The following is a 13,519-nucleotide window of genomic DNA, read 5'->3' as shown; positions in this document are numbered from 1 at the left end:
GCAGAAGGGCCATGGATTGATAACCACCCGAAGTGTGACATCTCCTGTGTTTGGCCTGTTCAAGGACTAGCAAGGAGGTTATTGCAGCCAGAGCTGAATGAGCAAGTTGAGAGGAGCAGATGTGATAACTGGGGCAGAGGACACACTAGGGCCTTGTGGGCCACCACACAAGGATTAAACTTAAATCTGAGATGGAAAACCATGGAAGGATTTTGAGCAGGGGAGTGACCCACTATTTAGATTGCTGTTTCTGGCCAGGATAGAATTAGAGGAATTTGATTGACCCTCTTGCCTTAAACAACTAGGAAACCAAACAAAATATATGGAGCAATAGTTTCCAGACATTGAGCAACAGACAGCATAGGGCTGTCACCCCGAGAGAAGGGAGGCAAATGAGGTGAGCCCTGAGTTGAATGCCCCAGCTCACTGCCCAAAGGCAGTTGCCAGAACACAGAGAGGGAAAGCCCAAATAGTCTGGTTGAGTTGAGCAGGTAGTTTGAAGTTCAAGATCAATGTGCAGGGCAGAGAGGAGGGAGCTGCACAGATAGTGAGCAAGCTCCAAAAGAAAATCTGTGGTCTTTGGTTGAGTACTGATCAGTACTTATGAGAAAACTACCTGAGGCTGGAGAAAGAACCACTGGAAAGCAGCAGGCTGAACAATGCTCAGAACTTACCCAAGGCTGGTAATAGTTCATGTTCCTACCAGCCAGAGTAGAAAAGCCTCAACAGAGTCCCTAGAGAGGTATTGCCTCAGTAGTGGGCCAAATTAGCCCTAGACTGAAGACTGCTCAGGATCTGCCCTAACAGTTTAAAAGTGAGACATGAAGGATCCAATGATTTTAAATAACTGCAGTCCAAAATGAAATCCAATACTTCTCACACGAATACAAAAAATTCCAGCATTCAACAATGCAAAATTCAGTGTCCAGCATTGCAATAAAAATCAATCAAGAATTTTTATACCCAATGATAATATCTTTCATAAAGGAAAAGTAATTTTTCAAAGCAAAAGCTGACAGAATGTAATGCCAGCAGATCTGCATTATATGAAATGTTAAAGAATGTTCTACAGGCAGAAGGAAAACCAAACTGTGGATCTACACAAAGAAATGAAGAGTGCTGCAAATGACAAATATGTAGCTAAAATACTCCCCCCCCCCATGTTTAATCCCTTAAAAACTAGTTAAAACAATATTTATACATATACAAAAATAAAATGTATGACAACAGTAGTATAAAGAACAGGAAGAGGAAAATAGAGGCATACAGTTGTAAGGTTTTTACATTCTACATGAAGTGATATATTAAGATAGACTGTGATATAATAAAATACATGTATTGCAAATCTTATAGCACCCCCTGAAAAACAAGAGTTACAGCCAATAAGCCAATAGCGGAGATAAAATGGAGTAACAAAAGGTGCTCAGTTAAACCAAAACAAGGTAGCAAAAGAGGGAAAAAGAACAGACGAGACAAATAGAAAACTAGGTAGGTTTAAACTCAACCATATTGACAATTACACTAAATGTAATACATCTAAACCCTCAATCAAAGACAGACATTTGCTGATGGGATAAGAAAGCAAGCTCGAACTATATGATATCTGCAAAAAACAAACTTTAAACATAAAGACACAATAGGTTAACAGTAAAGAATGGAAAAAGATATATTCTCACAAGTCAAAAGAAAGCTGGAGTGACTATATCACTATCACACAAAGTAGATTTCAGAACAAATAATTTACCAGGCATAAAGAAGGAACATTTCATGAGGACAGGGATCAATTCATTGATATGACGTAACAATCTTAAATGCTTATGTACCAAACAACAGAGCTTCAAATTTTCTAAAATAACACTGCTAAAACTAAAAGGAGAAATAGACAAATCCACAACTGTAGTTGGAGATTTCAACACTCCTCTCTCAATAATTGAGACAGAAAATCAGTAAGAATATAGAAAACTTGAACATTATCAACCAACTTGAACGAACTGACATGTATAGGACACTCCACCAATAGCACTTTCCAAGCACTCAGGAAACATTCACCAAGATAGGTCGTATGTTGGGCCATAAAACAAGTTTCAGTAATTTCAAAAGATTTAAACTATAGAAAGCATGCACTGATAAAAATAGAATTAAACTAAAAATTATAGAAACCTATGTGGGAAAACCCCAAATATTTGGAAACTAAACACGTTTCAAAACATGGCCTTTAAAATGATCTCTCATACTGCTAAGTGGAAAATAAATGAGAAAGACAAGGGCAAATGCAGGGAAACCCTTTAAGAGGCATTTACAGTTGAGTGTCACGGACTAGAGTGGTAGTGGTGGTGGCAATGAGAAGGAGTCAACTGTGAAAGGCAAGTTAAGATTTGCTCATAAACTGAATGTTGGGATGAAAAAGTGGATGACACCAAGATTTTCAGCTTGAATGAAACTATTGAAGGCTAGGAGTTGATATTTATTAAGATGCGTGCGCTAGTAAAAGGATTTGAGGGGAAAGATTAGGGGTTTTGAACTTGTAAAAATTGAGATGCTGTAGACACACAGACACATCCAAGTAGAAAAGTCAAATAGATAGTTGAAATCCAGTGTTCCCAGGGTATGTGGGCTAAATATATTTTGGGCTTCTATCAGCATATAGATACTAGACTAACTGAGATCAGGAGTCACTGCAGATAGAGCAGGGGTCCAGAATTGAACATTGGGACATTCCAAATTTAGAGGTTGGAAGAATGAGGAAGGACCAGTGGACCTGAAGAGCAGCAAGGCAGAAGTGAGATACTGAAAGATGGGAAGTTCATAAGGAAGAAAGTGAGCAATTCATCAAATTCTAACATGGGATTGAAAATTGATCACAGGAAGTGGTTGCATGAGGCTGGAGTAAAGGGAGTTGCGGACAAGGTAAAGTATGCCAAAGGGCACAAGATTTCTTTGGCGGGGGTGGTTGTAAAAGTCAATTATGGTAATGGTTGTGAGAACTGAGTAAGAGTAGCTGACCTTGTTACTGGAATCACAGTAACAGGAGGAAGGGCAGAGCATGTGAATGTGTACGAAGGAAGGGAGGAAGGCAGAGGTGGGAACTTGTGGCAGTTCTCATTGCTTCCCTTTATTCAATTAGGCAGCATGGTGACCAGCAGAGTGAGGAAAGGAGATGAAATAGAGAAATAAAGTAAGTATACTTAATGGGCACCCTGGCCCCACCTCTGATTTGTAGCCATGAGTTTAAACATAATAATGACTGTACTTTTTCAGCCAAATCTGGTGGTGCAGGCACAGGGCATGGAGAAGGCTGGGTTTAACTGTGGTGGGATCACACAAAGCTGCACTCATGAGAAGCAATACAACACAGGACACGGTTTATATTGCTGAACACCAATATGTCACTTTATTATTTGGATTTTTTTTCCCATTTGTCACATACCTGTCAATGTTTACACAATGAGGGAAATCAACCAGCATTGGAAGCAACTGACCAAATCAGTTGATAATTCTGTACCCTCTTAACACACATCAATTTTCACTTGGTAGGGATTATCTTTAATTCCGTCTCACAGCTATTCTTAAAATTGGTGTCAAGATTGTCACATCTTTAAATACAGATAGAATTGCCAGAAGTACATAATTATATATATACACACATACAGAAAAATACAAGACTAACTGTTTTTCCACAATATTTAATTTATACACTACTGTAACTATATGCAACTTTTGAAGACAGGTTAAGGGGTACAAGTAACTGTTTAGAGCAAGTAAGTAGTTTGGTCCAATATTATCTTAATGTAATGGTTTTTCGCTCCCTCCCTTTTATGTGACGACATACTATGACATACAAAACATGCACAATCATTCACTTATAAACAAAGGAGTAAGACACCACTCAGACTGACATTTGTATACCCCAAGGGTCAACCACACAACTAATAAGGCTATAATACAGCTATGCAGCATAAATGGTCAACACTGCTGATCCTAAAGTGAGCACCATATATACATCTGAATATAAAAAACCATTGAAACCAAACACATATGGGTTAGTTAAAAGGTGCCATTCCAAGGCTATACATAATCACAGGAAAAAGTATTTACACTGCTTGGAAAACAGCTGCAACAAAGAGTTTATTGCCAATGCCCTTTATAAACTTCTCTCCTATGTTTAATACAGATGTTACGCTCACTATCTATGTGAACCACACATCTTATTTCTGGCCCTTTATAAGATCCCTGCTCAAGAATTTCAAGCAAATATGTTCTATGGCTTCACCCACACATCTATTCTCATAGCTTTCAAATTATAAATATCACAATGAACTAGAGCTGTAGCTTAAAACATCTAGCCTAGGTCTAGAAAGTAAAATAAGTATTTTAAGTATCATTTTTACTTAGTTTAGTAAGTATACTGTGAAATTCAGAGTTCTGAGTAAAATATATTTATCCTAAAGTAGCAGAGTCAGTGTGTACTTGAAGAAACAGTGACCACAGCAATGCAGTTCTTTGGTGATGTGCCCACTCTCTGAATTACAGGACCAGATGCGTCTCAGTCCGTCACCTCAGAGACATGACTCGGGGCTGAAGAGTGGGGAAGGGCCCTGGGTCCCAGACACATGCTATCACCAATGTTGCTAAGCACTGCTTTTAAGACTCCCAGGGCACTGCATGAAAAAACAGCAACTGGCCCCTTCCATAATCAGCAATTTGCAATATACAGTGTCCTACAAGATAGAATGCCACAACAGATGATTATCTGGTCAAAAACAGTCTTTGTACAGGAATAGGTTAAAGCAAGAGTTCTTTGATTATTGTTTTGGCAGAAAAAGGCAAAGTGAAAAACAATTCCAGAAAAAAAAGTTACGAAGCAGGCTTTGTGCATTTTTGTTTGCTGTATGTGTGAATTTTACCCTTTTATGTATATTTTTTCATCAGCCAATTTCAAAGCTAGCTGAGCCAAAGGATATAACTGAATGAAAATAACAAAAGAGATAATCTAATTACCAAACTCCTAAAAACCAAATTCCAGTAGGTTTTAATTCATGGGGTTTTGACTTTGCCAACATTTGTGTGCACCTTCTGTACTAGGCCCTATAGTTCTTCTATCTACATGGAAATCCTGCAGTGTGCCCTACAGGAAGGAATTTACACAGAGCATCTTTTTGTTCTGTTAGACAGACATACACTCTCTAAGTAGAGTTAAGACATCATCACTTCATCACATTACAAAATAAGATTGTCTGCTTGTAATTTATCACTACAGGGGAAGCTGCCTTATAAATCTAAGTACTTTATCTCACCTATTACAAAAACAAGGAAATCTTTTTCAGTTAAATTTTCAGAGCCCAAACTTTGTTTTTACACTATAGCTTAAGACAAACAGGTGTGGGTATGTTCAACTGTGGTTTAAGGTTCTCAGTGCAGACGCTCACTGTCCTCTGCTCTGCACAGGCCATGGACAGCTGGGCGGCACAAGGTCGCTAGCTGGCTCCAGGCCTGTGGGCATCACAACGTTATTGCTTTGGTTCTGTCTCAGACACCAGAGAGTGTGTCTCAGAGCCTAGAGTTTCCACATCACAGAAGGTCAGGACAGGAATTCAGATTTTTCACAAAGAAAAGCATTTTTTCTCTCTCTAGGTTAAGTGCAGAACATCAAATTTCTAAGTGCTCCATTTATAAGAGGTTCCAGATATACATCTTGATTTAATCCTGATCATCCACATTAAAATTATGAATGTAAAAATTACATAATAGGCTTTTCGGCTGGGAAAGAAAAGTGTCTAGCAGCATGCACAAAGACCATGCATTGTCACATCATCAGGCGAACAAATGGAAAGGTAATAAATAATTGCTCCTAACGCCCACTTTAAAATAGTAAAACCAAATGGAACAGTGAAGTGAGCCGGTCTTCACTGCTCTGAGCAGGAAGCGTGCTAGCGGCCAGATGGGGCCACAGTCAGATGACATGGCAACAGCTGGCTGGGCTGGATGCACACAGCAGCCCCTCCTTAGGGTTCCGCTGGATGTTCACAGAGATGGTCTTTTCGCACAGAGGTAGCTGCAGCACGTTATTTTTCAGGTTCTTGCTCTTTATCCGTTCCAATTCAGTGGTGGTATCTGCCATGTGGTCAGAGAAAAACTTTATGCCGCCCACTGCAGGGGCCTGCCCTGCATTCCCTGTGGAGCTAATGCACATTTTCCATGTAGATTTCTCTTGGACTTTCACACTGGAAAATGACAAGCCATTCTGTGGATCAATAATGTACTTGGTGCTCCCATGAAGCTGGGAGCCGAGGCAGAGGCTCATGAGTTTGAGGCTCTCAACGAGCTCCCCAGCACTGCGAGAGGCCAGCTGCATGGAGTTGCTGGGGCCGGCACAGCGGCGTGTGGTACCCGATGTATTGGTGGGGTTGCCACCCGAGCCGCTGGAGGGGCTGCCCCCACCAGCATTGTTCTCACTGGGGCTGGCCTTGTCCACCCCTCCACTGGCATTGCTCGGCTTGCTCTGGCCCCCGCCATCCCCCTCACTGCCAGGGGGCCCCTCGCTGCTATCCCGTCGGTGCCAGGAGTAGGTGAACCCGCTATCTTTATCGAGCCGCCGCCGGCTTTCAGAATCATCATCACTGGTCTCCGAACTACTGCAGCTGGAGCCCCGGCCCTGACTTTTCCTCCGGTGGTAGCGTTTGTGAACTGTACCTGGAGAAGCTATATTCATCTTTAACCTGCTCAACTTGGGAGGCAGATTCTCATCCATGTCAAACTCATCATCAGACTCCCCTTCCTCAAAGATCTGGTTGAGGACGGGCGCACTCTTCCTGGATGTCAGGCGGTTGGTTACAGATGGCTTCCGGCGCAAAACCACTTGTGTTGAGAGAGACATGGGTTTCTTGTCCTCCTCATCTTCCTCTTCATCTTCTTCCACCCTGAACAGACACTTCCGCCCACTGGCTGTGGGTTTTAAGCTTGCGGGTGGCACCGTAGAGAGTGCTGGTCCAGCCAACTCAGGGAGGTCATCTTTCTTAGCTGAGTCACACAGGCCTTTGCTCCTGTGGCCATTGAGGACACTGTCAGCAGCCCGAGCAGGAGACTGAGGGACAGTCGTGTGGGACAAAGGAGTGGCCGTGAGGTCATCCTCAAGGTCCTGGGGTACATCAATTTTGGTTGGCCATGACTGCCTATGTAACAGATAGATTGGGGGGAAAAAAGCCGTATAATCATTATGCAGATGATAGTAAAGTACATCACATTGAACTTACTGGGACAAAATCTACAGACTTAAAGAAAAAAGCAGCAGCCTTGCAAACCCATTCAACATCCTGTAAACATCAGCAAGGCCACCAGAAGGGCAAATGTGGTTTTGAAACATGGTTCAGTTTGTGGCTTATTGGCCAAGTGAAAACTTCATCACAGGTGTCAGAAAAGAAAATAGGGCAAAGAGCTACTCCATCTTTTCTATACAAAAGCTTTATAACTAAACATTTTTTAGAAGCCCATGGAGGTTATTGGCAAAGCAAAACCTAAACACCACGTCTTGTTTCTTTGGTTCTTAGATCACATAAAGGTATATTACTACAAATAAAATTCACCTGAAATTTCCAGGGCTCCTGATTTTACCATGGGGTAAGAACTTGGTGTTTATAAAATGAAATGGAAACAGTTTAATGGATCTGAATTTTAAAAAAGTTATTAACACGTATACATCATACAAAAACATATAAAAATCTCCTCTCCAATTAAAAAAAACTCACTAAGTTAAATATAAATATCTGGCTTTTGAGACAGGGTCTCACTCTTTGTTATTCAGGCTGGAGTGCAAGGGCATGAATGCAGCTCACTACAGCCTTGACCCCCTGGGATATCAAGCAACCCTCCCACTTCAGCCTCTCGAATAGCTGGGACTATAGGCGCACACCACCGTGCCAGCCTTAAATAAGTATATTTTTTAATGCCCATACAAGAGTAGTGAATAACAAAATTCACCATTATTTAAACTTTCATTTTATCTCCCAACCTGGAGCTGGAGTTGCCAAAGTAACAAGAATACTGCTTGGTACCCAAAGAAGATGAATTTTTTAAATGAGGCTCTCTAGCTGCTATTCTGAATAAACGTCTCTGAACTGTCAACTATCCTCTCTCCCCAGGGGGGGATAGTCATATAGTTATAATAATAAAGCAGGAACAAAATTTTACCAGTGGCCACTGTATGTGGAATATCTACTAGACTTGCTATGTGCAAGTTTTCTTTTGTTTTGCACAGGTTCCCCTTTAATGAAATAAACCTGTCGTTAAAAAAAAATTTAAATTTGAGGCTAAGAAGCAGTATTCTCTGAAGTGGTCATAACCGAACAATGACTAACACTGTGTGGCCACGTCCTGCTTATGGGTTAACTTCTTGGTTTTCCATTCCAGAACTATCTGGGTGCAGTCTATGAGATGCCTACCCTGCTATCTGGCTCCTCCCTAGAGAGTTCCAACAGTGCTGTCCTCGGCTCTACAGGGCAGGCTGGAGGAAGAGTCTCCGGAGTCTGCAGACAGGCCCCGGACACAGTCAGTCATAAGAGTTCTCAATTAGAAATAATTCTAAATGCCTAGGCCCTTCTCTCAGACCTCATGTTCTTCCATACGAATGTACTGGGGCAGCCCTACAATTATTCATATTTTTAACAAAGTTAGTGCTACTATATCTGAAACAGAATCTGTTCTAGAATTTAAGAAACCTTCAGCTACTTGATTTGACAACTCCCAATACCACACCGCCTCACTGCTGCAGGATCCTATCTGTACCAACACCACTCCTTTCAGCTAAGCCACATCTTATACCTACATTCTTGAGATGGCATCTGGGACTTCATTCTCTAGTGGAGTCCCTGTGTTCTCCCTCAATTCCAGGTCTAGGACCCTGCCCCTGGACTCCAGAACCTGCAGGCCAAATCCCTGTTTCTTTCTGCCTACCAAACTGCTTGTGAAGACACCCAGCCCGGCTAGGAGACTGGATATCAGTCTCCTGTTAACCACCCATCTCAACCGGCCTGTCACAAATTCTTCCAGACTACCCACTGGCCACAGAGCATGTATCTTTTCTCTGTGGCTGTGGCTCTCACTGGTCTGACCCTTCTTCCTCCATCCCTGCCCAGCTAGTTGCCATTTTAAATACAGTCTCCTGACTCAGTCCAGGTTTCTACCTCCTAGGTCATTCTGACCACAAGGCATACCCAGCAATGGAACCAAGGGAGGTCCAGGGTCTTGTCAATAACGTTACAGTGACAACAAAGAGAAGGCACGTCAGGAGACACTGCCACTGCCAGTGGGCCCTGTGCCATAGAAAAAAAGGTGCTCATAGCTTCTCCACTTCAGAGTCTCCATGACAGCAAAAGGAAAACAGTTCAGAAAGCTCTGGTATTTTTAAATTTTTTTTATTTTTAATTTTTATAGAGACAGGGTCTATGTTGCCCAGGCTAGTCATGAACTCCTGGGCTCAAAGAATCTTCCCACCTTGGCCTCCCAAAGGGTTGAACCACTGTGCCTGGCCTACTATTTCTTTATAGCTAATGTTGGTCTCACATATACAATCAGCTTTAGACTGAGTTCTGGTATGTTTCACTGAATAGAAGAGAGTTCAAATCTAAATATTCTCTTCCAGAAGCCTGGTGGTAGCTCCAGTCTCGGTGCACCTGGCGAGTAGTGATGATCTGCCTTGGGGTTACTCTTTCTTGCCAGGGAGCTTAGGTCAGGACTAGGTTGACCGTAACCTCTGAGCATCAGTCTCTGGTTTATCTCATCCCCAAGAATCTCCTCACTCCCTGGGTTCAGTCCTCTTCTAAGCAGACACTAGACAGTGTGCCTAGTTTTTATTACAGAGGAATGCATCCAAGATATGAATAAAGTTACTAAATTCATGTTCTAGTTAAACTAGACTTCTAAATCTTTACTGTTTGGCAAGCTGGGAATGTTTTCCTCCCCCTACTCTGCCACTCCACCCAAGCAACAAAGTTCACATGGCGAGCCAACTGCAAGTAACTTAAAATCGAAATGGCTTTCTTAATCTTTTACAATCATAATATTATTATTCACAATAATATTCACACACATATATTCATAAATACTTGGAGGTACACACAGATTTACTCAGAATCAGCAGCACTCTTCTGTTTTCGAACTACAGTTCCATGGGTTACTTTATCTGAGTGCATAAACTCGAAATAAATTTCATGATGATAATGAAAAAAGTAAGCCCTTTCCATGCTTTGATTTTAAGTGGAAAGTTACTCTGGCAGAAAAGCAAAGTGAGAAGGCTGGGGGAGAGGACGAGGAGGAGAGAGGGGGTTAGAAAAGGCTTGGGGAGCAGCACGTTCATGACTTTATTGAAGACAATGGTGGTAAAATATTCCCAGCAGTGATGGCAAACACACAAAGCCCTGGTTCTAAGTGCTTTACATATATTAATTCATCATTCCTCTCCACAACCCCATGAGGTAAACAGCATTGTTACTTTTGTTTTACAGATCGGGTAGCTAAGTCATAGAGAGGTTAAGCAACCTCCCAAGGTCAAGCAGCTAAGAAATCAACTAGCTAATGTGACTATCCAATCCCGGAAATCCTGAGAGAACACTGTGGCATAGCAATACTCTATTTAATTTTAAAAATTACTTCAAATAACTGAGGGAAAATTCAGCCTTGTTCCTAGAATGAAAAACTAAAGAAAATAACAGATTAATACATGTTGGATTTGGAAGAATTTAATGAAAATAGCAAGACACTCTGGCTTGAGGCTGCTTCTCCAAACATGTTTTCCTGACCATGCCAACAGACACAGCCCCGGTCCCCACTGAGCCCAGGAGGGGACGGCATCCCTGGTGACGAGGGAACCCAGACCCTCATGTACACCTGAAGAGCCCGTGTGTGGCCTCTCCAATGAGGCCGTCATCACTGTTTGTACTCTCTTGCCCCAAAGAGTTAGGAAGCATTAAAAAAAAAAAAAAGTTCACTATTTCAAAATGTTAAACTTACTAAAATCAGTGAAGATTTTTTTCTCACCTAAACTGGGCCTTGATATTGCTCGGGCTTGCAGATCTGGTCTGTATTTCTTTCTCTTGCTTTTCTCTCAGGATCCTTTCAGCCAGCAGGAAGTATGTGGCTGTGATATGGTTATACCTGTTGGTTTCCAGGGCTCTGAGGAAAACAAGGTGAGAGCAAACGTCAGCCATATCAGGAGGTTTTTTACAAGAAGCAGAATTGATTTTTAAAAGTACAAGCAAGTTAAATTCAATGGCTGGAATCTTTAAAATTATGCAAAAAATGCAAACCAGAAAAAAACCAAACTAGTAGTTATTTAGGTCACTCAAAGTTCTAAGAACAACTGCATAAAAATGTTCATATTTTTATGAAGATTTTTTGTAAATGAGAGAAAAATCCAAAATGCCAACAGCAGCTGAGTTAGACGTCAGTTTTAGACACATAAGATAATGAGTGCACGCATTATTCAAAATTTGAATTTGTGTGTACAGTGTTTGTATTTGTTCAGGTGGCTTACTTGCTTCCACTAGAAGTACATGAAGACGAAGTCTGTGTTACATGAATGTGCACTGAAGTACTAATATCAGTCAGAAAACTTAGCAAATGTTTTTATTTTCATACTCCCTCTGCATTTACTGGCAATTTAGGCACTACAGAATTATTAAAGAAATTGAAAGCATGTCACCATCAATTGCTTTGAATAAAATCAATGTAGTCATTGATCCATTTAAAAAGTAATGTTCACCGAGTACCTAGTCTGGCTAGACACGGTGCTGGGACACAAGGCCCACCAAGGCCCACAGCCCTGCCCACTCTCTTGTAGCTGACCTGTCACAGGACATACATACTAGGAGCGTGCTTTGGCTTTGGCGGATTCCACAAGGCCAGGAAATACGTAACTACGTTTTCAGAAACTTTCTGTAGTTACTGAAAATACTCACACAATGAACACTTAGGAAAGAAGCAAGAGACACCATTTTTCAAAATGTACACTGGGGTCACAACTAATGGGGGCAGGGCAGGCTGAGGCATGAGATTCCAAAGGAAGTGTCCAAGGTGAAATTCAAGGGTAGAATGACTTATTAGTTTCTTCAGCAAAGTACTAAATACAGGAGTTGGCTTGGGTTTGGAAATGTATTGTGAGAGAAAGGTGTGTGTTGGAACTGAGGAGTCACCCTCAGAACAAGCAGCTTCTCATGATGTGAGCAGCAAGCACGGAGTGACGCTAGCTGAGAGGACAGCAAGACGCTCACCCAGCTATCGGGAAACCAACAAACTGGCAAACTGGAGTCACCTGAACCATTTAAATTGCACTACCTTTTGGATTTATAATTGAATTTATATTAAGTAGTTCTAGATGACATTACTACATGTATATATGTATTTATTTAAGCTAAGAACGTAAGGCCAATTCAGAGAGATACAAACAGCCTTTTACCCACTCAAAAGTGAAAAATCATTTTCTACACATTCCAAAAGTCAGTGTCTTTAGCAGAAACAGCAAGTGTCCCGTCTCCACCACATGTTTAGATCATTTAAGCAGCTGTGAGTCAATACTGTAAAGAACCATAATACATTTGGAAACTTATAGAAAATTGTGCTTAAACCAAAATTAAGAACCTGGGTTTATTTTTATAAACCTTTCTTTCCAGTAATGTAAAACACTCTAAAGTGTCCTTTATACAGACACTGCCCTTCTCAGGGATCAGAGCCTCCCAGTGGGCATGTGTGTGGCACGAAGACACACAGCAGGAGTCTGCAGGTCCAGCCAACAGGCTTCTCTTCCCCGAAGTCAGGGAACTGGATCAAATCCTGAAAGGGCCCTCCTGATGGGAGCCCCTTTTTTGCCTCCTAGAGCATACTCTCTTTCGAACATACCCAACTGTTTCATTCAACACATTAAATAACTTCTGACCTTTAATTTGTGGAAATATTCCTTGTTTTTACAGTCAGGACCTCTTATAGAAATTAATCATTATCAGAAAAAAGCAAATGCCTCTTTCCTCTGTATTATCTTTGATTCCAAACTGTTTATTAAAATCTGGCTTTGGGGCTGGGCACAGTGGCTCACGCCTGTAATACCAGCACTTTGGGAGGCCATGGCGGGCGGATCACGAGGTCAGGAGATCGAGACCATCCTGGCTAACACAGTGAAACTCCGTCTCTACTAAAAAATAGAAAAAATTAGCCGGGCGTGGTTGCAGGCACCTGTAGTCCCAGCTACTTGGGAGGCTGAGGCAGGAGAATGGCGTGAACCCGGGAGGCGGAGCTTGCAGTGAGCCAAGATTGTGCCACTGCACTCCAGCCTGGGCGACAGAGCGAGACTCCATCTCAAAAAAAAAAAAAAACAAAAACAAAAAAACAACTGGCTTTGGTTTTAAAGGATGTAATTAACAACTTGTATAACTCGCAGGCTCCAGGTGGCTGCAGCAGGGGCTCTCAAGGGCCAGATAATAAATATTTCAGGCTTTGTAGGCCAAGTGGTCTCTCCCACAACCACTCTGCCATTATA

General features: G+C 41.7%; 1 protein-coding gene across 6 annotated transcripts in view; it reads right to left on the bottom strand.

Moving 5' to 3' along the window:
• Positions 1 to 3,362: 3,362 nt before the first annotated feature.
• The window catches only part of SNRK (SNF related kinase), a 64,694-nt gene continuing 54,537 nt past the window's right edge, over positions 3,363 to 13,519 (bottom strand). For all 6 annotated transcript variants that reach the window (XM_034956229.2, XM_034956233.3, XM_034956230.3 and 3 more), the window contains 2 exons: positions 11,029 to 11,163; positions 3,363 to 7,169 (listed from right to left, as the gene is read on the bottom strand). In XM_034956229.2, coding sequence (XP_034812120.1) covers positions 5,951 to 7,169; positions 11,029 to 11,163 — 1,354 coding nt within the window. In that variant the 3' untranslated portion in view covers positions 3,363 to 5,950. The remainder of the gene's footprint in view (positions 7,170 to 11,028; positions 11,164 to 13,519) is intronic.

The sequence above is a fragment of the Pan paniscus genome, chromosome 2, assembly GCF_029289425.2.
Source record: "Pan paniscus chromosome 2, NHGRI_mPanPan1-v2.0_pri, whole genome shotgun sequence".
NCBI lineage: Eukaryota > Metazoa > Chordata > Mammalia > Primates > Hominidae > Pan > Pan paniscus.
The sequence above is the reverse complement of the archived record's forward strand: the minus strand, read 5'-3'. Positions and strand labels throughout refer to the sequence as shown.